Source organism: Heloderma suspectum, chromosome 10, assembly GCF_057233095.1.
Source record: "Heloderma suspectum isolate Gila_16-S chromosome 10, 16-S_ref, whole genome shotgun sequence".
NCBI classification, from domain to species: domain Eukaryota; kingdom Metazoa; phylum Chordata; class Lepidosauria; order Squamata; family Helodermatidae; genus Heloderma; species Heloderma suspectum.
In genome coordinates, this window is record NC_139467.1 from 8930606 (window position 1) to 8952524 (window position 21919).

At 47.7% G+C, this 21919-nt stretch overlaps 1 protein-coding gene across 1 annotated transcript in view; it reads left to right on the forward strand.

The window, feature by feature from the left end:
* The window catches only part of PPP1R37 (protein phosphatase 1 regulatory subunit 37), a 60245-nt gene extending 44122 nt beyond the window's left edge, over positions 1-16123 (forward strand). Inside the window, exons 6-13 of the mRNA XM_084814980.1 lie at positions 1121-1271; positions 4282-4437; positions 6167-6279; positions 8029-8170; positions 8287-8453; positions 11106-12066; positions 12465-12555; positions 13181-16123. Of these exons, the coding sequence (XP_084671106.1) occupies positions 1121-1271; positions 4282-4437; positions 6167-6279; positions 8029-8170; positions 8287-8453; positions 11106-12066; positions 12465-12547 (1773 nt within the window). The 3' untranslated portion in view covers positions 12548-12555; positions 13181-16123. The remainder of the gene's footprint in view (positions 1-1120; positions 1272-4281; positions 4438-6166; positions 6280-8028; positions 8171-8286; positions 8454-11105; positions 12067-12464; positions 12556-13180) is intronic.
* Positions 16124-21919: the final 5796 nt, after the last annotated feature.

Below are 21919 nucleotides of genomic sequence, written 5' to 3' on the forward strand. Positions count from 1 at the left end.
AGTCAGAGAGATGTAACAAAGCAGTTTCTTTATCTGGCTCTTGACTCATTATAACAGTCTCCTCCTTTATCACCCACAGATACTCTTAAGGTGCCCTTGTCTCGGAGTGCTGTTAATTGCCTCAGTGCAATTCTTTGATCTTTTAACAATCTCTCTGACGTGCTTTCTCAGCATCAAATAATTTGTTCATTTCGTCAGCTGCCGCAATCATGAGATGATCAATATCTCGAGAGACTGGGGTGCCATAGTTCAAACTTTTTGAAAACACAGCACTTTTCCAGTTGTTTCTGAGAACTGTTTTCCTCAGGAGGCACAACGTCCCTCCATTTCAGCTGATTAGCCAGGCAATGCAGCCCTGTTTGCAGCTCCATTCTAATATACTCATTCGCTTTTAAGCTCAGAGCAAATTATGGTCCTAAATCACATAAGTGCCTGATATTATCTTTCACTGCCACATCTCCAATTATTGTACACCGTGCTTCCCCCCTTTTTCCTCACCTTGTAGATTACAACCTGTTCCAAAGATTTGCTCAATCTTACGACTCATTATCCTATGGGTCTTCAAATGGTTCATGATCTTATTCCACACTCTCTTCTGCACCTGAGGAACTGCTGCCTGAAGGCGATCTTTTGCCTCCTTAATAGCATCTATCTTCTCACTTGGAAGGCAGTACCCATACCATGTTTTGTTATTACGCTCACAGTTCAACAGGCTTTGTTGCAGGGCATGAACCTGGTGGTTAATCTGTTCGTTCTTATGGAACAAACGCTTGGTCCGCTGATCAGTAAACTGCAGTATAATCCTTATACTGGTGATCATTGTTTTGTTTTGGAGTGCTGTGTCATATGCATCGCATCACCTCCATATTGGTGTATTTTTATATTTATCTGTCCTTATGCTGCTTGTTTTGTATTGTATGTTATTCTTTTAAGTATTTGTATTTTATTTGATTCTTTTAGCTGTTTGTAATCTGCCCAGAGGATGCTTGTTGTTGGATGGGTTAAAAATATAATGAATAAATAAATATTGTCCATACCCAAGTATGGCACTCATACCTTCATACCTTTTTTAAGAAGTGACCCTCACACGTGAACTTTTTATGTTTCCTTCCTCCCACAGACAAATTGTCTCCAATACTTGGATGCCCGCAACACGCCTCTGCTGGATCACTCAGCACCGTTTGTGGCACGTGCCTTACGGATCAGCAACAGCCTGGCCGTACTGCACCTGGAGAATGCAAGCCTGTCTGGACGTCCCCTCATGTTGCTGGGTGAATAGTTTGAATTGCCCTTTTGGTCTCCCTAACAAAAACGTGCTAGTCTTTCACTCCCTCTACCCCACCCCACCTTCTGTTGTAATTGTTCCTAATGCACCGCTAAGAGCGCAGTCCGCTTAGAGAGGGCATCTTACCATGAAGGCTCCTTGCCTGCCTCTGGAGCACTGCAAATGAGCCACTGTTGATTATCATGATCACTGGCTGGGCAGCCCCTTCCTCAGTTCTGTCCTTTTGATGCGACCACATGAGCCCACGCGGAAGTAAAGGGCTCTCGGCGAGCAAGTCAATAGAAAGAACTAATGGACACATTCATGGAAGATAAGGCTAGCAATGGCTACTAGTCCTGATGGCTATGTGCTACCTCCAGTATCAGAGGCAGTGTGCCTATGTACATCAGTTGCTGGGGTACATGGGGGCGGAGAGGGTGCTGTTACACTCATGCCCTGCTTGTGGGTTTCCCGTGAGCGGCTGGTTGGCCACTGTGTGAACAGAATGCTGGACTAGATGGACTTTGGTCTGATCCAGCAGTGCTATTCTTAGGCAAGAGGAAGCAGGCATGGCTGGAAAGCTGCTAAGGAGCTCTGTGGCTCTCTTGTCATGGAGAGGACCAGGAGCTGTGTGGGCATGGCCACCCTCCCTGTGGCTGAGGACCAGGGCTTGCCCCACCACCCTTCCTCATGCCCAGGAAAGACGTGCACGGGTGGAAGAACAACGTGGGCCATTAGGGCAGGCTAGGGAACGATTGGTGGGGGAGGAGCTATGTAAGCAGAGGCAGCAGGAGGTTAAGGCCCACTGAGGGAGCAAGTGAAGCAGGGTCACCCTCCCAGTCTTGGCCGTTCTGGGCCTCACCCTTGTTTCCTCTTTTCCTCTCTGTCATTCACGGTTGTTTGCCTCTGTGTGCATGCAGTCGTGTGGGCTAGTTCCGGCCGAGTAGAGCGCTCAATGGCTTGAGCCCAGTTTTTCTTGGTGAAAGCCTGCTGCCACGTGAGCCACCAGGCAGCCTCTTGAAATCATCTGGTGAGGCCAGGTGCCTTGCACCAGCGCTTAGGCTGTTGTATGCATGCCTTTGAAACACTCCGGCCGCAATACATTCACTAATCCTCTCCCCACCCACCCCCTGTCCCCATACATATTTATTATACTTGCATCCTACTCTTCAACGTGGGAACACCAGTGGTCTCCCATCCTAGGGACTGGTCAGGTTGATAGCTGTTTAGCAGACCATTTAGCAGAGCCTAGATCTGAGAACCTTTAAGGTGCCATAGGGCTCCTCAGGTCTTCTTTCTTCATAGGGTGGACATCTGTCTTCATTATCCAGAGGAGTGATCTGCTAGAAGGGGGCCCTGTTCAGCCCAGAGCCCTCAGCATGTGCTCTAGCTCTGGTTATTCCTTGCTCTTTTGTGTATGAAAGCCAGGGCTTGTCCATTAACGTTGCAGATAGATACTAAGAGAGTCAATATTAAACTTCCAGAATGCAACACCCAACACCTGACTTTTGCATCCTGTTGAAGGCTTTAATAATGAATTGGAGTCAGCCTGAAGAACTTTAAAATGCAGACCTGTAGCAATAATGCATGAAGTTTGAAAGAGAATCTCCTTTGGTTACGTGTTGTCCCACAAGTGCAAGGACAAATGGTCAGCTCTGTTTGACCTTGCCATTTCCACTCCAAGCTTCTGTAAATGAGGAGGAGAAGGAGGAAGAGAAGAAGAGAGGATTTTGTACTTCATTGGTATATCCATTTTCCTCCTCCTTGGTGGACAGTCTTCATGAATGAGTTCTGGGTTCCCACCCACAGCACAAGGCAGGCAAATCCAGTTTAGCGCTTTTGGCTATGGAAAGAGCATCTTTCTAGTGTCTTGGGTAGGACAGGCAGTCTTAATAGTGCTTCCAGTCATGGCTGCCATTTTGTCACATGTCAGCAGCCCTTCCAGCAATCCAAGCCTTTCTTGTCCTCACTTGCCTGTTCCTTCTGAGGCTGATAAATAAACTGGAGAACTCTTGAGGGATTGTACGCCCCACTGTCAGGGGGCCCTAGCCAGCCTCTTTCAGTCTACTCCAGTAGCCAACTCCAGACACAGACAAAGGATTCTTTTCAAGGCTTTATTCCTTTTACAACTTAATAACTCTCTCACCAGCGACTAAGCTATGAACGGCAGAGTTACCTATGCCCTGGGTTGGACACAGTTGGTCCCCATTTGAACGAGAATCACTTGCAGACCCTGAACTTATGGGCTAGGGAGAGTCCCTCCCCTTTTCCCTTGGGTCCTCTGGACGTGAGTGTTGCTTGTGCGCCAAACGGGCGCTACGCCTCCTTTCCGCGCCCTCCATAGCTCATCGCTCTTTGCATCTGCGTCGAGCATCCAGCCAGCCCTCCTCCCGCGCTCTTTCACTCCCAGGACCACTATCTATGTCTGGAACGCCGGCAGGAGGAATCTCTGCCAGCTGCAGGGCCTGGGAGGGATGAGCGCGCTCCTCTGCCATGGGCAGCTCTGAGGTCCTATGGGCTCAGTGTCCACCCTGACATCCACCCCCCAACAACAGCAACAGCAGTGAATCCAAGGCATCCAGTTGGATTCATCCACCTCACGCTGTAGGCAGGAAAGCACAACCTGCTTTTGAAGACTGCCCAGTGAAGAAAATTGGAGAAGACAGACCCCCTCGTTGAGCTGGCTAGTTGTGAAATTTGGCCAGGGGCTGCCAACCGGGTTGGGTGGTAGGCCAGTTCAGGACAGGGCCAGATGAAGGGGCAGGGTCCTTCCCTTCCCCTTGCTCCCTGGGCATGCTCATAGCAGGCTGAGGCTGAAGGGCCCAGGCTCTCACTTCTACCTGTCATGCCAAGGGAACACGTTCGTGGTGCCAGCGCCGGTGGAGGCCCAGCCACGGCCAAGCTGGGCAGGCAGAAGGCCGGAGGTCACCAGGGAGGCAAAGTGCAGCAGCAGCTTCTCACTGGTCTCTTTTCCTTTCTCTTTCCCCATTTTTCCTTCTGTCTGCCTTTTTATTTAGCAACGGCCCTGAAAATGAACGTGAACTTGCGGGAGCTTTACCTGGCTGACAATAAGCTGAACAGCCTCCAGGACTCGGCTCAGCTTGGCAACCTCTTGAAATTCAACTGTTACATACAGATCCTGGACCTGAGGAACAACCACATTTTGGACTCAGGTGAGGGATTCTTGCTTCAGCCTGCTTAAGAAACTGAAAGCCGGGCTCAGGGCTGCATATTCCGTAGTTGAACGATGCAATTCACTTCCACAAGATGTAGTGACGGCCGCCCATTTGGATGGCTTTAAAAGGGGATTGGACAAATTCCTGGAGGAAACGTCTCAACGGCTATTAGTTCTGATGGCTCTGTGCTACCTCTGGTATCAGAGGTGGGATGCCTGTGTACACCAGCTGCTGGGGAACTTGGGCAGCGGAGTTCTGTTGCACTCATGTCCTACTTGTGGTTTTCCCACAAGCATCTTGTTGACCACTGTGTGAACAGAATGCTGGACTGGATGGACCCTTGGTCTGATCCAGCATTGCTCTTTTCATATTCTTACATTCATATATGCAGGACAGTCAAAAAACAAAATTGCAATCACATTTTCTACCAGGATTGCTCAAGTTGAAAAGGTTGGATTCTGTGACTTGAACACTTCTATACAACTTAAGCAGGCTTGCCTGTATTTGCCTATGTTTGTGTAATCCATTTTGATGTTGCCGGCCATGGGGTATGTAGAGGAGCTTCCCAGAGTCTAAAACAAAAAGAGAAAAAAATGTTGACAAGTGGAGCATCTTAATTTCTGATGCTTCTTGAACTCTAAAATCTTTCTCAGTGGTTTGTTGTTGTAACTACATTAGAATAAGAATGATTTTTTTGAACTTTGAGATGGTTAATTCTCTTTTGTTGTTAAAATTAGGAGAGAAATGAGATAATATTTGTGAACTCAATGTATGATACGCAACTAAGATAAGAACTAGAGAATAATAATGAGCATTTGTTGTGTAAGGGGAGCCAAAGGTAGATATCTTACAATCTTAAGAGATATTTTAGTGTATGTGTATTGTGTGTTTATGTTGTTGTTGTGTTTTGTTTTTCTTTAAAAAAATTATTATAGGAAAAAAAGAAAGAATCAAAATGAGTTTGAAAATGTAAATAGATCAGATTAACTTGATAACTAGTAGCTGGCACATATTTTAATATGTTTGATTGCAGTCGTTAGTATGTTTTTATTTTAGTTGTGCCAAATTACTAAAGAATGAGAAGTTCTTGGAATTTGGAAGAATAGGGCTGTCGATAGGTTAATTGATGAACTAATTAAGTTTTAAATAAAGTGGTATTTACCAAAATCTTAATGTGGGTGCTTTTTCCAAGTAATTGAAGGAAGCGTAAGGTACTTATGATTGAGTAAACCAAAGTTATTACGCCTCCTTTTTTTAAAATTGCCCAACTAGAAACAAAAGAGCCAATTTAACACAGGGAATTCACACAGCTGTTAATATGGGAGGATATACATCTTTTTCCAGAATGAGCTGATACAGCTGTTTGGTGAAACGAGCATTCATAGAAAATTCCAAGGTGCTGTTTTGCCCTGTGATGTTCTTTTTCATTTATTCATTTTACTATAAATCCAGCCAAGTGCATGAAACGTCCTGGCTGCCTCAGCGGAAGCCCAAGTGAGAAAAACGGGGACAGGGATTAGATAAGACAGAAAATGTGCTATCTTTCAAAGCCCCTGGTACCTGTGCATTCGTATCAGGCTGTACCGGTGTCACGGCTGGTGAGCTGCTGGACTGTGAGAAGGGTTGCGAGTGGCTGACTTGAACCACCTCCCCTTCCCCACATGTGTGCTCTTCCCGACTCTCACCCTCCCCCCCCCCCTTCACCTGTTTGTCATTTGGTTCACAGGATTGGCATACGTCTGCGAGGGGCTAAAGGAGCAGCGGAAAGGCCTCGTCACGCTGGTGCTGTGGAACAACCAGCTGACTCACACTGGCATGGCCTACATGGGGATGACATTGGTGAGTCAAAGCCTCTTGCTATAATAGGGCCTCATTCTCTGATGCGGGAACTGGAGACACTGCAGAATTTTCCTTGCCTCCTCTTTATGGAGCAGAGGCAGCTGCCTTTCACTGAGTCAGATCTTTGGTCTGCCTAGCCTTTATTCTGACTGACAGCAGTGGCTCTCAAGCAGAGGGCCTTCCCCATCATCTGCTTCTTCCCCATCCTTCTAACTGGAGATGCTGGGGATACAACCTGGGACCCTTCTCTACAGCCCCTCCCTTCTGCTCAAACACTCTTTTCCTGCTTCCATACCACTTTCCCTCTTCCCAGGCAGGCATGAACATCCAAAGTCAGACCATTGGCCCGTCTAGCCCAGTAGTAGCAGCTCTCCAGGGCTTCAGGCAGTCTTTCCCAGCTTGGCCACCTGAGATCCTTGAACTGGAGAGCCTGTAGCAGTTCTTTCTGGGATCTTCTGCATGCGGCTCATGTGCTCCATCACCAGGCTGTAGCCTCTTCCCACATAGAGGTGGGAGTATCTGGCCGGGTGCAGCCCAAGCGGGAACCACCAAAGCATGCTGCAAGCCCAGATAGCCCATACTGGAGCCATGACTTCTCCTCCTTCCCCCGCTACATTATTAGAAAATAGAGCCTCCTTTTTAACCTCCCCTGCATTTGAAAATAACCAGAGTATCATGAAGCCATTATATCCCTCTATGGTGCTGCTATGTTTAGAGTGCTGTATGTAGTTTGTCCCATCTCAGAAAAGGACAGTGAGCTGAGGAAGGGACAGAAAAGGGCAACTAAAGGCACCATCCGATGCATGTTTAGACAGGAAATAAAGTACTACAACATGGCCAGCTGGGGAATGCTGGGAGTTGTGGGACTTTTTTTGGTCTAAACATGCATGGGATGGCACCCATAAATGATCGTGGCCCTACAGCATCTTCCTCCAAGGAAGGACTAAATTGGGCTCCCCCAGCCTGGTGCCCTTCAGATGTCTTGGACTACAACCCCCACCATCCCCAGTCAGCCTTTGTGTGCTGGCTGGGTATGATGGGATTTGTCATCCAGCATATCTGGAGGACAGCAGGTTGGGGAAGCCTGGGCTAAGGTCTTTAAGGAAGGTTTTATAGTAATTGATGTTGTGCGGAGATCCCTTTTTCATTGCCCAGTGAAGTTAGTTGGTGGTTTTGGTTCCGGACGGACAAAAGGAGGTCCTTCCTTGCACAACATATAACCAACATAATGGGCTTTGATGCCACAAGGTCTGGTGATGGCCATTTCCTTAGATGGGTTTTTTGAAAAAAGATTGGATGCTCATATCTATGAAGTGTTGTTAGCCATGATGACAGGTATTTGCCCTGTCTGCTAGTTTTTAAGGCGCCCTAGAACTCTACTGTGTTTGCCTTCTTTGTGGGTTTAAATGGCCCTGTCCTCTACCCTTCCCCCAGCAGTAGATGTTGGAGTAGGGACAGCAGTGTCTGCTGGACAGAGGTTAAGCCTCAACCTGTTGCCAGTGCTGGTATGAACCAAAGGACTTGTTTCTGACTTAGGTGGTGAGGCCCCGCCATGGCAAGTCTGCAGTTGGGGAGCTTTGCATTCTTGGCCAGTGCACGTACCAGCTGAACTGAGCTTGAGCTGAGCTGAGCTGAGCTGAGCAGGTTCCAGCTGAACTGAGCCCTGCAGTTGGGGAGCTTTGCATTCTTGGGCAGTGCATGTACCGGCTGAACGGAGTATATAGTAACCCACGGTGTTCCTTGTTTCAGCCCCACACCCAGAGCCTAGAGACCCTGAATCTGGGGCACAACCCCATCGGCAACGAGGGGGTCCGTAACCTGAAGAACGGGCTCATCGGCAACCGCTCGGTGCTTAGGTTGGGCTTGGCTTCGACCAAGCTGACGTGTGAAGGTAAGCCAGGCGTTGCCTCCTTCCTGGGTCAAGCCACTCTACACCGCCTCCTGTGGGCGGAGGACCCAAGAGATGCCTGGCCCCTGTCTTTTCACTCGGTGTCTCTTGGTGTCCAGGTGCCGTGGCGGTGGCAGAATTCATTGCGGAGAGTCCCCGGCTGCTTCGGCTGGACCTGAGGGAGAATGAGATCAAGACGGGAGGACTGATGGCCTTGTCTCTGGCCTTGAAGGTCAACCACTCATTGCTCAGGCTGGACCTCGACAGGGAGCCCAAAAAGGAATCGGTAAGTCCAGGCTCAGGAGCCTGTGTGTTGGGAATCGCCCATCCTGAGCTTCTATCGCAGATCGAGGGAAGGAGGTTGGGAAAGTTTCGCTGGACAGCAGAAGTCAGCATTCGAACTTGCCAGCCTACAATATGGCCCCATTCAGTTTGCCCCCAGAGGCGCAGGGGCAGCAGCAAGAGCCTGCCCCATCACCAAGCAGCAGGGGTGGAATTTGCTGATCTGAAGCCGTTGGGGACCCACCTGGTGCTGGACGTCCACCTGGTTTTGGCTTCAAGCACCACAGAGTCCCATGCACGAAGTCCAGGATTATCCGGAGTCGGTCCAGTTTGGAAGCCTAAGGAGAAGCACCCCTCTCCCTCCCAGTTTGACGCGGAGAGAAAAGTGATCCTCTCTTCAGTGGGGCACCTTTTCTGTGAACCATAATTTGTACTGCCCACATAGTCTTATTGGGCTACAACAGAAAACTTAGTGGGCTCTTCCACTGCATCCCCTGCATCCTACCCCATCCTGCTCAACTCAGTTCTGCTCACAGAAGATGGCATGTTGTACTTTGACCACCAGGCAGACTGGAAGCGTCAATCCCACTCAGCCATGAAGCTCCCTTTTAAGCAGCTGTGGGCCAAGTCTCACACACTTTCCGCCTTACACAAGACGGGCTGATCTTAGCCCTGTGCAGGTGTTCGTTTGAACACATGAGGGCTTAAACTGGGTAGAGGGCCAGGGCTGTTCACGCTGGCCTTGCGCCCCTCAATTCAGACCTTGGCATGTTGAATTGGCAAGGTCTGAAAGGAAGCTTTACTTGTATTCGTTTGAACGCAAGTACAACTCTCTGCATGATCAGGAGCCCTGATAAGACAGGGTCCGCGATTGTGCAGAGACTTCTTCTCCCGTTCCAGTGAGCATGAGTAGAGCTCCCATTCAGACCTTGCCAATTCAACATGGCAAGGTCTGAACTGAAAGTGGTGGGGCCAGCATGCCTGGATATGTAGGGGATGAGGCCAGCATGCACAGCCCTGACTCTCTACTCACTTTAAGCCCTCATGCATTCAGACGAAAGCCTGAACAGGGCTCTTGTGTTCACCATCGTGAGCCCGGTGGAGGACAGGTGGAATACAGATGTGACAACAAAAGCAGAGAGGGTCTCTTTGAACTCATGTTGTGGAGGGATCGGGGAAGGGGAGATATAAGAAGAGAGTAGGGTATTTTAGAAAGCACGTCCCTTAATACTTTTCTCAAGCACACACTGCAAGAACATACCGGGGTGGCCCATGGGTTCTCAGGTTTGCTTGGGCCTTCTCCCACTGCCTAACCATGAGGGCTACAGTGTTTGCATAAATGAAAGTTCAGGAGCTGGTGTCAGCCAATAGACTGTGGCTTGCTGGGTGTCCACCCACCATTCTCACGATTCGGAGGCCACCATGCCGACCTCCAGACGCTAGCTCAAACCTGGCCGCAGCACATTTCAGCAGCAGCACAGTATTGTCTGGCTGCATTCATTTGAAACTTCACATTTAAAACGCTTCCTGCATCGTGAGGCAGCAATACAATTCCATCCGAGGTGCAGAAGGTATTGCGAGAGTCACTTGATATCCGCCATCTCACGTTTCCTTCACAGAAGATCCATTTTCCTGGTGCCACATTGACTCTGCTCACAAAGCAAGTGCAGGCAGAGCCGGCTGGTAATTTAACTCCCTTTTTTTAATAGACTTTCTAGAGAGCAATGTGGCACAATGTCTGACACCGCCAGCATGTTCTGTAGAGCAGGAGTGGGCAGAAAGTAGATCTCCAGATGTTTTGTACATCAACTCCAAGGATTCCTGACCATTGGCCACGTTGCCAGGGGCTTCTGGGAGTTGAAATCCCATACATCTTGAGATGTATGGGATTCTGCCTCCCCCTTCTGGCTCCCCCTGCTGTAGAGAGGGGGCAACACTTCCATTGAATCAGGCAGGCATTTTATCTCTGCCCCTCTGCATCTGTGTACCTTTCTGGGCAGCTGAGCTGTCTGCAAGGAAAAGTCCCCAAGACCCAGTTCTCTTCCCTGACCGAATATATTTTTAACGGGCTGGTGTATGTGGATCTTTCTCTCTTTCTCAATGTATACATCAGCCCATTAAAAGTGTACCTATTAAAAATGTACCTGGTCAGGGCTGGGAGGAAATACACACAGCTCTTGGATTGGCAAAATCTTGCAAACTTTGAAGGTGCATGCATGTTGACTATCAATTTGCCTTGGGTGTTCCAGTATGAGTTCATCATTCTCTACTCATGGTTGAAGGCGAGCAAGGCCCAACCCGACTAGGGGGACTGCCCCAGGCGTGTCACATAAGCTGCTCTGAGTTTACTGGGAAAAGGACAGGATGTCCATGTGAGAAATAATAAACAAATATAGTAATCGCCCAGGGCCACAGTGGTCTTCTGGTCCCCTCCAACTTAAAAGTTCTCAAATTCTTTCCAGCCTATGCCGCATCTGGACTCAGGCAGGCAAGGCTGAAACATGTCCAAATACCCACCTTACACTCAGCACCAAGTTCTGGGCCTAAGATTTCCTTTGATATAAATTGTCCGCCTCGTTCTCCTTCAAGCGACAGACAGTACTTGTAACTGTGCTGTGTCATGCAATTCAGCCATTTTCCTCTCTCCCTTTTTCAGGTCAAGAGCTTTATTGAGACGCAAAAAGCCCTCCTGACAGAGATCCAAAATGGCTGCAAGCGCAACTTTGTTCTAGCCAAAGAGAAGGAAGAGAAGGAGCAGAAACTCCAGCAGTCTGCCTCCATGCCCGAAATCACTGTCACAGAACCCCCCGAAGAGGGCCCAGTGGAAGATGATGGGCAGAATGGTGAACTGGCGTCCACACCAGAAGAGGGAGAGGAAGTTGGGGAGGCGCTAACGTCCCAAGAGAATGGGGCAACAAACGAGAGAGTCGCTGGTGGCAAGGATGAGTCGTCTGATTCAGATTCTGACACGGATGAAGAGGAGGATGAGAAATTGGAGATGAAGGACCTCACTCCGTCACAGAAATATAGCAACCCTGATCATGTTGATTCGCCCAAGCTGTGTTCCCCCGAAAAGTCCAAGGATGCCCTCGGCTCTGAACACAAAGTCCCCCCGTTGAACACTACAGAAGAAATAAAATGCAAATCTGGAGGAGGAGTGACGAGTGGGCCTCCGACACAAGCCAGTCCTTCTGGAAACGAGAGGCGGATAGCAGTCTCCAGTCCCGGGCGAGGCCATAAAATCTTCTTTGTGACACGGGTGGAGAGCCTGCCGGAGAAGAAGGTGGAGAGCAGCACACGGTGGGAGGAGAGCCCGGTCTCTTCACGGGCAGCTCCACCAAAGCAGACTCATCCTCTAACCCAAACCCAGCCAGCAAAGACTCCATGCTCAGATGAACGAGTGAATGAGGCTCTTTCTGAGTTGGCAGCCAGCTCGGAATCTTCGCCCTCCAAGCCAGGCTCTGGTTTGGGCATGGAAAAGGCGAACTCTGGGCCACGCGGGAGTGCAATTCACGGTGCTCTGCTGCCTAATGGACTAAAGACAGAGTTTGTTCATGCACTGCCTGGCGCGTCCCTAGGGCGTGATGGGAAGATTGCTAGTTGCGCTGTAGAACATGGTAAGAGAGAGTGAGAGCGCTGCATTGCAAGAGAGGAGATTGCGTGCAGTGCAAAAAGAGTTCCCACAATTCCACTTTATTGTGGCTAAGGAATGAAACCTGGGGTGAGGTTATGCAGATGGGATGGGCTCAGCCATATGTGGGGTTGACTCCTAAAAAACCAAAACACAATAATTCGACCTGGATGTCACAAGAAATGGAACGCAGAAGGAAAGGACAGTGTAAAACAGCCTTCCCCACCCTGGTGGCCTCCAGATGTTTCCTCTGAGCATGATGGGAGTTGTAGTCCCGACAGTCTGGAGGACACCAGGCTGGTGAAGAGTCTACTCTTGACACTCCCTGGGTGATGGGCGGTTCAGTGGCTGGCTGACTCTCGGACTTTCCACTCTGCATTTCAGAGCTGAACTGTTCCAAGAACGAGAAGGAGCTGGAGGAATTACTTTTGGAAGCAAGCCTAGAGATGGGGCAGGAACCAATGTGACACTTTAGGTAAGGGAGCTGCATTTCCAGATGGGCAGAGGGAGAGTCATGCCAGCTGAAAGAGGGGGTCCCAGGAGGGGTAGGGTTGTTCATGCTCTGTGGTGTCTAAACACACACTTGTGCATAGTCAGTCCTACTGGCTTTAGTGGGGTTTTGCTTCCTAGCATGCTTTAGGATTGCAGCCAGAATCTGGTGACTGGTGTAAACTTTTTGAGAATTTGAGCTTGCCTTATTTGAAGTCAAGTTTGTACTCTCATAGTTTTAGATCCACATTTGGGTGGTGTTGATATGAAAAGGCACTTGCATTATGGGACTGTCTCTGAATGGCGATAATTGCATGTATGGCATATTTGGGAGGATATATATATATATGTATGTATGTATGTATGTATGAGGTAGGATGAAAATTGAAGGGGGCTAAAGGCATTGTAATGAAATTTCAGTAGAACATTATGAAAGTTTTGCTCTGACAGTTTTTTAAAAGGCAGCTATATTGATACTTACAAATCTATGTTTAATCAATTAATTGGTAAAAAAACCCAGATGATTTGTCAAACATTTATTTAATGTCTACTTTTGTTCCCTTCCGACTCTGATCCTCTGAACTTTTCTTTCTTTCCTCCTCCTCTTTTAGTTCTGGGCCATTCTTCATCAAGTGGGTTCTATTTGGGAAGCACCTGTCCAGCTTTACTCCCTCCCTGCACTATGTGATTCTGAAAACCAACAGACTCTGCAATACAGAGGCAACGTGACGACTCCCCCCAGAAAGAGCTTCATTTCCAATTGTGGCTACTTCCTCTCTCCCCACTCCTCAAATTTTTAATGTCTTCCCTCTGAAAAGAGAAGCTCTACAGCAGGGGTGATCCAGGAAATGGAAGAGTTGAGAAGACCTTGGCCAGGAGAGGAGTGTCCTTACTTGAGTACAGGGTGATATCTTTACTGCTTTGGTTTGTCCCTCTGAAACTCTAGCCAGGGACACGTGCAGGTTTTTTTCCCCCTGGAATGACCTTTATAAGCTAATTTGCAAGGAGACTAACTTCCAGACTTTGGATCAGTGGGCACTGGACAAGAATCCTCTTTCCAGACTTAACTGGGAGAGTTTTTTTAAAAAAAAAACCAACAACCCCAAGACCTAGAGATGAACAGCAGGGCCTATGTTTTTGTTTTCTGTGCATTACAAGTGTGACAGGTCCCAGTAGATCCAATTTTCCAAGAACACTAGAAGAGACGAGCAACTCTCCTGGGTCAGGATGGCAAAGTGTTGTCACACTGTAGTCCACTGCTGAGAAACCTCGCTCAACCAAGCAAGACTATTGAGGCTGGTAATCCACAGTACAGACTACTATTTATTTTTTCATCTCCCCTTTCCCCCTCTTAGTTGCGCCTCCTTGTTCGTTTTTGTCTTTTGTTTGGTGTCTATTTATAACACAGTGGGAACAGTTTTCCTCTAAACCTGGAAACCGTTCAGAATGACTTGACTTACTTCTAGTTTGCAGAGCCCCACCTATGGGGAGAGCTCCTTTCGTTCACAAAAAAATGGATGGTGGGAGTGACTTCCTGAGCAAGGGCACTGTTCCCTTCTGGAGCAACTGCCGTAAGTGAAGAGAGCGGCTGGGGGAGCGAGGGACTCTTTGTGCATTGACAGCTGACTTTTACCCAGTGGCCACGGACAAGAAAGCTATCACAGTTCCATCTAATCTCTTTCTCCTTATCTTTGGTGAAAAAAAGGCAAACTTGCTGCACCTCCAAGGAAGACATTTTTTTCCCAAGCCATACCATGCTACACGTTTGGGCGATAGGGGAGGATGGGCGTATGGATGTTTCGGTAGCAAATGGCTTAACTGACGGTAAAACTTAGTAAGCGGCATGTATGTGGTAGGAGAGGGCAAAGGTGTTCTTTCCTTTTTTCACCCTGCGCGATAAATCTGACGCGAGAAACTTCTTAGGATGCTGCTGATTTGTGGGCAGTGTAATCTTTTTTCTTTAACTTCGAACCTGTCTTCATGTTGTGGGATTTCCAAAAGTTCCTATATGTACATCAGCTGTGGACAAGAACGGCTGCAGTGATAGAAAGTTAGCTTTGCTTGTCACAATCCAAAATCGCTACCTTTCTAGAATAAGATTGAATTCCTCCCAACCAAAACTTGCTTTCTTTAATGGGGGGTGTTGTTGAGAGAAATAGTTGCAAATTGCGCCACCAGTTGAAATGTGAATAATTCTCAAAGCTCCAGGTTTGGTGGAACTTCTGGCAGGGAGCCCCTGTCAGAGGGGCTTAAGTATCCAGCACAAAAGGTGGAGAAATGGGTTTCTGCAGAAAGTGGGGAGGGGGGTTTGATTATTTTAATTCTCAGGGAAGGGCTATTTTGCAGCATCCCCCCAGGGTGTAGGACTCTTGCCCCCAAGAGAGAAGCCCCAAATATCAAGGACTGTTAGTAGAGCTGATGGAGCTAGTCTGCACGATTTTCTCTCTCCCTCCACCCCCCATGATGCATAAGGCCCCAGTGAGAGAAATGCTCCAAAAGGTTATTATGGAAAGCTGAACGGTCTAGGTGCAGATGGCCCCATAGATAGCCCCAAAGAATGAGATCTCTGCCCAAATGGTGGAGAGAAGCTTGCTTCCCTGCTAAGCAGGGAGCGAGGATTGATTGATGCCCTCATATGCACAGGTTCCTGTCGTCAACCCGGAAGGATGAGTGAGTAGCCATCCTTCTTGCATGGCAAGGTTTGTACTGGTAGAAAGGGACACAGGGGGTTGGACTCGATGGTCTTGTAGGCCCCTTCCAACCCTATCAGTCTGTGATTCTATGAAAACAAGCAGTCATCTCTCTTGTCATCAGTCTTGGTGATAGGAGGCACAAGCACTGTTTGGGGCCTTTAAATCGCCTTCCACTTCTCAACCACTCCCCCCGCCCCCTCAACTGCTGTAAGCACCAAACCCCCAACCTGAACTGCTGGCAGGAGAGGAACAAAAACATATAAGTATTCCACCCCCCTGCCCCCAATATGTAATGGACTACTTTGCCCCTCTCAAAGTGAAATGAAATCTCTGCAACAGTTTTATGGTACTAATCCTGTAACTTAAGCAAAAACAAAAAGGAGGTGTCCCTCCATTTTTTTGTATAGACTGACCAGAGGAAACGGCTTCCCACCCTCCAAAAAGTGGGGGGATGGCTGTTTGGTAGATGTAGACTTTAAAGCTTTTTACTTTAATTTTAATTTTTTTCTTAAGTGCAATAAAATCTATCAGGGAGCTTGAGAGGGCACTTTTGCTGCATGGAATATCAGGCAGGAGAGAGAAACAAAACTGTATGCCCTTCATCTGCTTGACCATGATTCTCTCTTTTTCACGTGCATGTGCATGCACGCACACACACACACACACACACACACGCACATACACACATATATATACACAAGGAGTTTTTGCTGCGTTAACACTACATTTACAGAAAAGAAGATGGCGCCAGTTTGATTTTGTGTTTCCTTTTGGGGGGGGATAATGTTTGTCATTCCTTTCTGTTGTGTGTGGAGTTTTATTTTTGTTGAAACTGTCTTCTATTAAATGAAAAGCTGCATTCATCAAGTGATTTCTTTCAGTCTCTTTTGGGTGGTGGGGCCGGCTGAATGCATGGCCAGGATTCTTTCAATGAGGGAAGGGCAGATGCATTATATTTTGCTAATAAAACTGCTGCCAGATAGGGGAATTGTGAACTGAAAACAGACTAGGGTTGGTTGGGTTTCTGCACAATGTTCTTATTTATGTAGTGCAACAGGATTAGGTGATGCATTATAAAGTGATGCAAGCCAAAAAGATAGGTCTCTGTCCTGAGGATCTTCCAGTGTAAGTTTTGTCAGCAGCTAATGGAATGAACTTCTTATTGCACAATTTAGAATCAGACTAAAGAGAATAGGGAAGACCCACAGATCAGTTAGATATGAGCTCACTAATATTCCTAATGAATATGCCGTGGAGGTGAAGAATAGATTTAAGGGACTAGATTTAGTAGATAGGGTCCCGGAAGAACTATGGACAGAAGTTCGCAACATTGTTCAGGAGGCGGCAACAAAAAACGTCCCAAAGAAAAAGAAAACCAAGAAGGCAAGATGGCTGTCTGCTGAGACACTGCAAGCAGCCCAAGAAAGAAGGAAAGCAAAAGGCAACAGTGATAGGGGGAGATATGCCCAATTCAATGCAAAATTCCAGAGGTTAGCCAGAAGAGATAAGGAATTATTTTTAAACAAGCAATGCGCGAAAGCGGAAGACGATAATAGAATAGGAAGGACAAGAGACCTCTTCCAGAAAATTAGAAACATCGGAGGTAAATTCCAGGCAAAAATGGGTATGATCAAAAACGAAGATGGCAAGGACCTAACAGAAGCAGAAGAGATCAAGAAAAGGTGGCAAGAATATATGGAAGATCTGTATAGAAGTATAATATCGGGGATAGATTTGACGGTGCGGTCAGTGAGCTAGAGCCAGACATCCTGAAGAACGAGGTTGAATGGGCCTTAAGAAGCATTGCTAATAACAAGGCAGCAGGAGATGACGGTATCCCAGCTGAACTGTTTAAACTCTTGCAAGATGATGCTGTCAAGGTGATGCATGCCATATGCCAGAAAATTTGGAAAACACAAGAATGGCCAACAGATTGGAAAAGATGAACTTATATCCCCATACCAAAAAAGGGAAGCACCAAAGAATGTTCAAACTATCGAACAGTGGCACTTATTTCACATGCCAGTACGGTAATGCTCAAGATCTTGCAAGGTAGATTCCAGCAATTCATGGAACGAGAACTGCCAGATGTACAAGCTGGGTTTAGAAAAGGCAGAGGAACTAGACGCCAAATTGCCAATATCCGCTGGATAATGGAGAAAGCCAGGGAGTTTCAGAAAAACATCTATTTCTGTTTTATTGACTATTCTAAAGCCTTTGACTGTGTGGATCATCACAAATTGTGGCAAGTTCTTGGTGGTATGGGGATACCAAGTCATCTTGTCTGCCTCCTGAGGAATCTGTATAACGACCAAGTAGCAATGGTAAGAACAGACAACAGAACAACGGACTGGTTTAAGACTGGGAAAGGGGTACAGCAGGGTTGTATACTCTCACCCTACCTATTCAACCTGTACGCAAAACACATCCTGTGATGTGCTGGGCTTGATGAAGCCAAGGCTGGAGTTAAAATCGCTAGAAGAAACATTAACAATCTCCGATATGCAGATGATACCACTTTGATGGCTGAAAGCGAGGAGGAGCTGAGGAACCTCATGACGAAGGTGAAAGAAGAAAGTGCAAAAGCTGGGTTGCAGTTAAACCTCAACAAAACCAAGATTATGGCAACCAGCTTGATTGATAACTGGCAAATAGAGGGAGAAAACATGGAAGCAGTGACAGACTTTGTCTTTCTAGGTGCAAAGATTACTGCAGATGCTGACTGCAGCCAGGAAATCAGAAGACATTTACTTCTTGGGAGGACAGCAATGACAAATCTTGATACAATAGTTACGAGCAGAGACATCACACTGACAACAAAGGTCAGCATAGTCAAAGCAATGGTATTCCCCGTAGTAACCTATGGCTGCGAGAGGTGGACCATAAGGAAGGCTGAGCAAAGGAAGATAGATGCTTTTGAACTGTGGTGCTGGAGGAAAATTCTGAGAGTGCCTTGGACTGCAAGAAGATCAAACCAGTCCATCCTCCAGGAAATCAAGCCAGACTGCTCACTTGAGGGAATGATATGAAAGGCAAAACTGAAGTATTCTGGCCACATCATGAGAAGACAGGATACCCTGGAGAAGATGCTGATGCTAGGGAAAGCGGAAGGCCAAAGGAAGAGGGGCCGACCAAGGGCAAGATGGATGGATGACATTCTGGAGGTGACAGACTCAACCTTGGGGGAGCTGAGGGTGGTGACGGCCGACAGGAAGCTCTGGCGTGGGCTGGTCCATGAAGTCACGAAGAGTCAGAAGCGACTGACCGAATAAACAACAATGGAATGAAAGGAGAAGTAATTGTGCATACTTGGATTTTGTTTTGATTGAGAATGAGAGGACTATAAGAGTTAAGTTACAGGCTTCAGTCCAAATGTTTTTGGATTTTTTGTCATTGGTTTGTCCACAAGCTTGGAGGTGCTGTGCAGGAATGCATTTTCCTCTGGCAGGAATGCATTTTCATTGAGATGTCTGTCCACACTATACCCGTGCTGATGTTCTCCATTCACCTCTTTACATACATTAATCCTTGATACTTTGCTTCTAAGCCTTGAGTAGAGCAGTTTTTATATTTTTATTTAATGTGAGGTGTGTTGGTTGCTAAACATGCGAACAGGTCAGAGAAGAAAGTGAGGACTGGAGTAATAGGTGGTTATGCTGCAAAAGAATAGATGCATCTTTGCATCAGGGGAGGGATTGGGCACTTATGCAGTTCCAAGGAAATGGAGGACGAGGTGCATTCCTTGGTGAAGGTTCCCTAAACAATCTGTTACCTAAACTTTCAGGTGCTGATAAAACACCAGCGAAGCAGTTTGCAAAGGGCATTGGACAGACAGATGTGGGAATTATTGTAAAAACAACAACTCCCTTTCTAATAGAAGCAATCATCTGCTGGATTAGCACCTTCTGATGTAAGAAAGGTGGCACTGTCAGGAAGACAAAGGGAAGAGATGACAGGGTTAATTCCTGATGGCATAGTATAAAATGTGAATGTGATTATATATTCCTCTTCCTGCCACTAAATATGTGGGGTCTTGTTTACATGCCTATTTTGATGCATCTTTAAAAGATGCATATCTGAAAGAAGCAAGGCTGGTTTTCCAATATTTCCCCCAAAGACCAGCACCCAAACACCCCGTGCACAGCCAGCCATTTCAGCTGGACCGCTGCAGGAATCTCTGTAGTAAGGCATAAAAATTGCCTTGCTGGATCGAGGCAAGATTTCGTGTAGGCCAGCAGTGGCCAGCCACATGCTCCAGGTGCTCATAAGCAGAGCATAATAATGTTCTCTTGTTTGGTCCCAACAGCTGGTATTTAGGAGTAAAATGTTGTCTCTGCATTTGGAGGTTCTGTTTAGGCCAGTATTTCAGTGGACATAGGACCCTTGATCCTCTTACTTGAAAGCTTGTGTTAAAATGGTGACGAGCCTCAGAGCAGTTCGGATTCTGAGGAGGAACAGCTATCCATGGGAGAGGGGCCAGCTCATCCCTCCCAGGCTCAGCACCTGGCAGAGATTCCTCCTGCCAGCATTCCTGAGATACATAGTGACCCTGGTAGTGAGGGAGTGCGGGAGGGGGGCTTCTTAGACGCTCGACGCAGATGCAAAGGGCGACGAGTGATGGAGGGCGCGGAAAGGAGGCGTAGCACCCGTTTGGCACGCAAGCAACGGCCGCCTCCCGTGGACCCAAGGGAAAGAGGGAGGATCTCTCCCTAGCCCATAAGTTCAGGGTCTTCAAGTGACTCTCTTTCAAACGGGGATCAACTGACTACTTGAAGCTTAGGCTACCCTGCTGTTCCTTGCTTTAGTCGCTGGTGATTAGCATCTGAAAGAGGCATTAAGTTGTAAAAGGATTAAAGCTTTGAAAAGAAACCTTTTGTCTGTGTCTTGAGTTGGCTATTGGAATCTACTGGGAGAAGCCGCCAGAGCGCTCCTGACGGGCAGCCTTTTGGGCACACTTTGCTGTAGATTCAGAGAGTGTCTCTGAAGCCTTGATTCAGATGTTCAAGCAGCAGTCACAAGGAATAGTGCCTCTTGGGGCAAATTGGTTGTGTGGGTGGCTCTCCATCGCCACTCTGGCTCATAGGAAACCACTTTACATCAAATCAGGCTATCGATCCATCTAGCCCTGTTTTGTTTGCTCTGGCATCTCTCCAGAATGTCAGGGAGAGAAGGGCCCCCTTTCCCATCATTTGCAACCTGATCCTTTTACTGGGCATGCCTGGGATTGAACCTGGGACCCTCTACATACAAAACAGGTGCTCCATCGCTGAGTTGTGGCCCCTCTCCTAAAGTCAAGCGCCTCTTTCCACACCAGTGCAGTGCCTCAAGCTGCTGCCTCTGTGTTCTTGCTTGCATTTCAAGGAGCTGCTCATAGAGGCTTGCCTGCCTCCAATAACCAGCAGTTCAAAGAGGGCCCTTGGTGGAGCAGAGAGCAGAGTCCAGTGACATCTGGCAATTCCTTTTTCAGTAGATCTTGAGCTTTTCCTATCTGAGCTTTTGGGCTCATTCCGACAATCAGTGGGGGAAATAACACAGCGTCAGTTGTGGGGGGGCCCATGCGTGCGCACAACAGTTAAGCGACCAGGATTACCCTAATTACCCGTGCTACATCTCGTGTTACCATGTCATCCAAACCCAGCGCACATAGTACATTTTTGCTCACCCTGCAACCCGTTCTGCAAGCTGTGGGTTGTAGGGTGGGTGAAAATGCACTATGCTTGCATCATGCGCTGGGTTCAGACGACCCAGCAACCCGCGATGCGGTGCAGGCAATTAGAGTAATCACGGTTGCGTGACTGGCGCACGCAGGGGAAACAACCAACGTTGTGTTGTTCCAGACCTCTTGTGGGATTCCAGCTCTCTCCTGTGTTCCCAGCATATATTTATTTTGTTGGTATGGGTGACTGCATCTGTCAGCCTCTCCCTTGTTTATTGTTCCTCTCTGGTTGGCTGCCTTGAATGAGCCAATGGAAAAGTGGGTCCAAGTTTCCCCTTCCCGCTTTGGTCTGGCCTTTAAAGCAAGAAAGGTCATGTTGGCTTTTGCCCCTCACCTGCCAGTGAAGATTCTCCTGAAGCAGGGGTGCAGAACCTCTTTAAGTCTCAGGGCTGAATTACATTTTGGACAAGCTCTCAGGGGTTGCATCCCAGTGGTGGGAGGCGCCGAAGGCAAAAGGGGCAAGGCCAAAATTTTTAAAAAATGTTTTGGCTGAAAGCTGCTGCTGCCAGTAACCAATTCTTCGGAGAGCCGTTTTCAACCTTTTAGAATGGGGGGGGGGAGACTGCGCAAAAATCAGGACGCAACCAAAGGAATGGGGTGGGGCCAAGAGAAGGGGCGTGGCTTCTGGGCAACCCAAAAGGACCCCCAGGCCTGAAGTTCTGCATCCCTGTTCTAAAGACAAGCTAAAGCTTCCCTGTGTGGCAGGAGCAATTCTAATCTAGCCGCTGTTATCCGATTTGTTCTTAGGGTTGGTCTGGGGAGGGGGCAAGTGCTTCCCAGGTGGGCTTGCTCACTGCACCACTGCTGAGGTCCAGACAAACAAAACCTGAGTAGCCATCATGGGGGAGTGTGTGGAAGCACCAGTTCCTTTGGAGCTCGTCCTTGCTGAAAAAGAGTTGTTTTCTTGCTGCCCTCACATTGAAGGATTGTTTTGCAGGTAT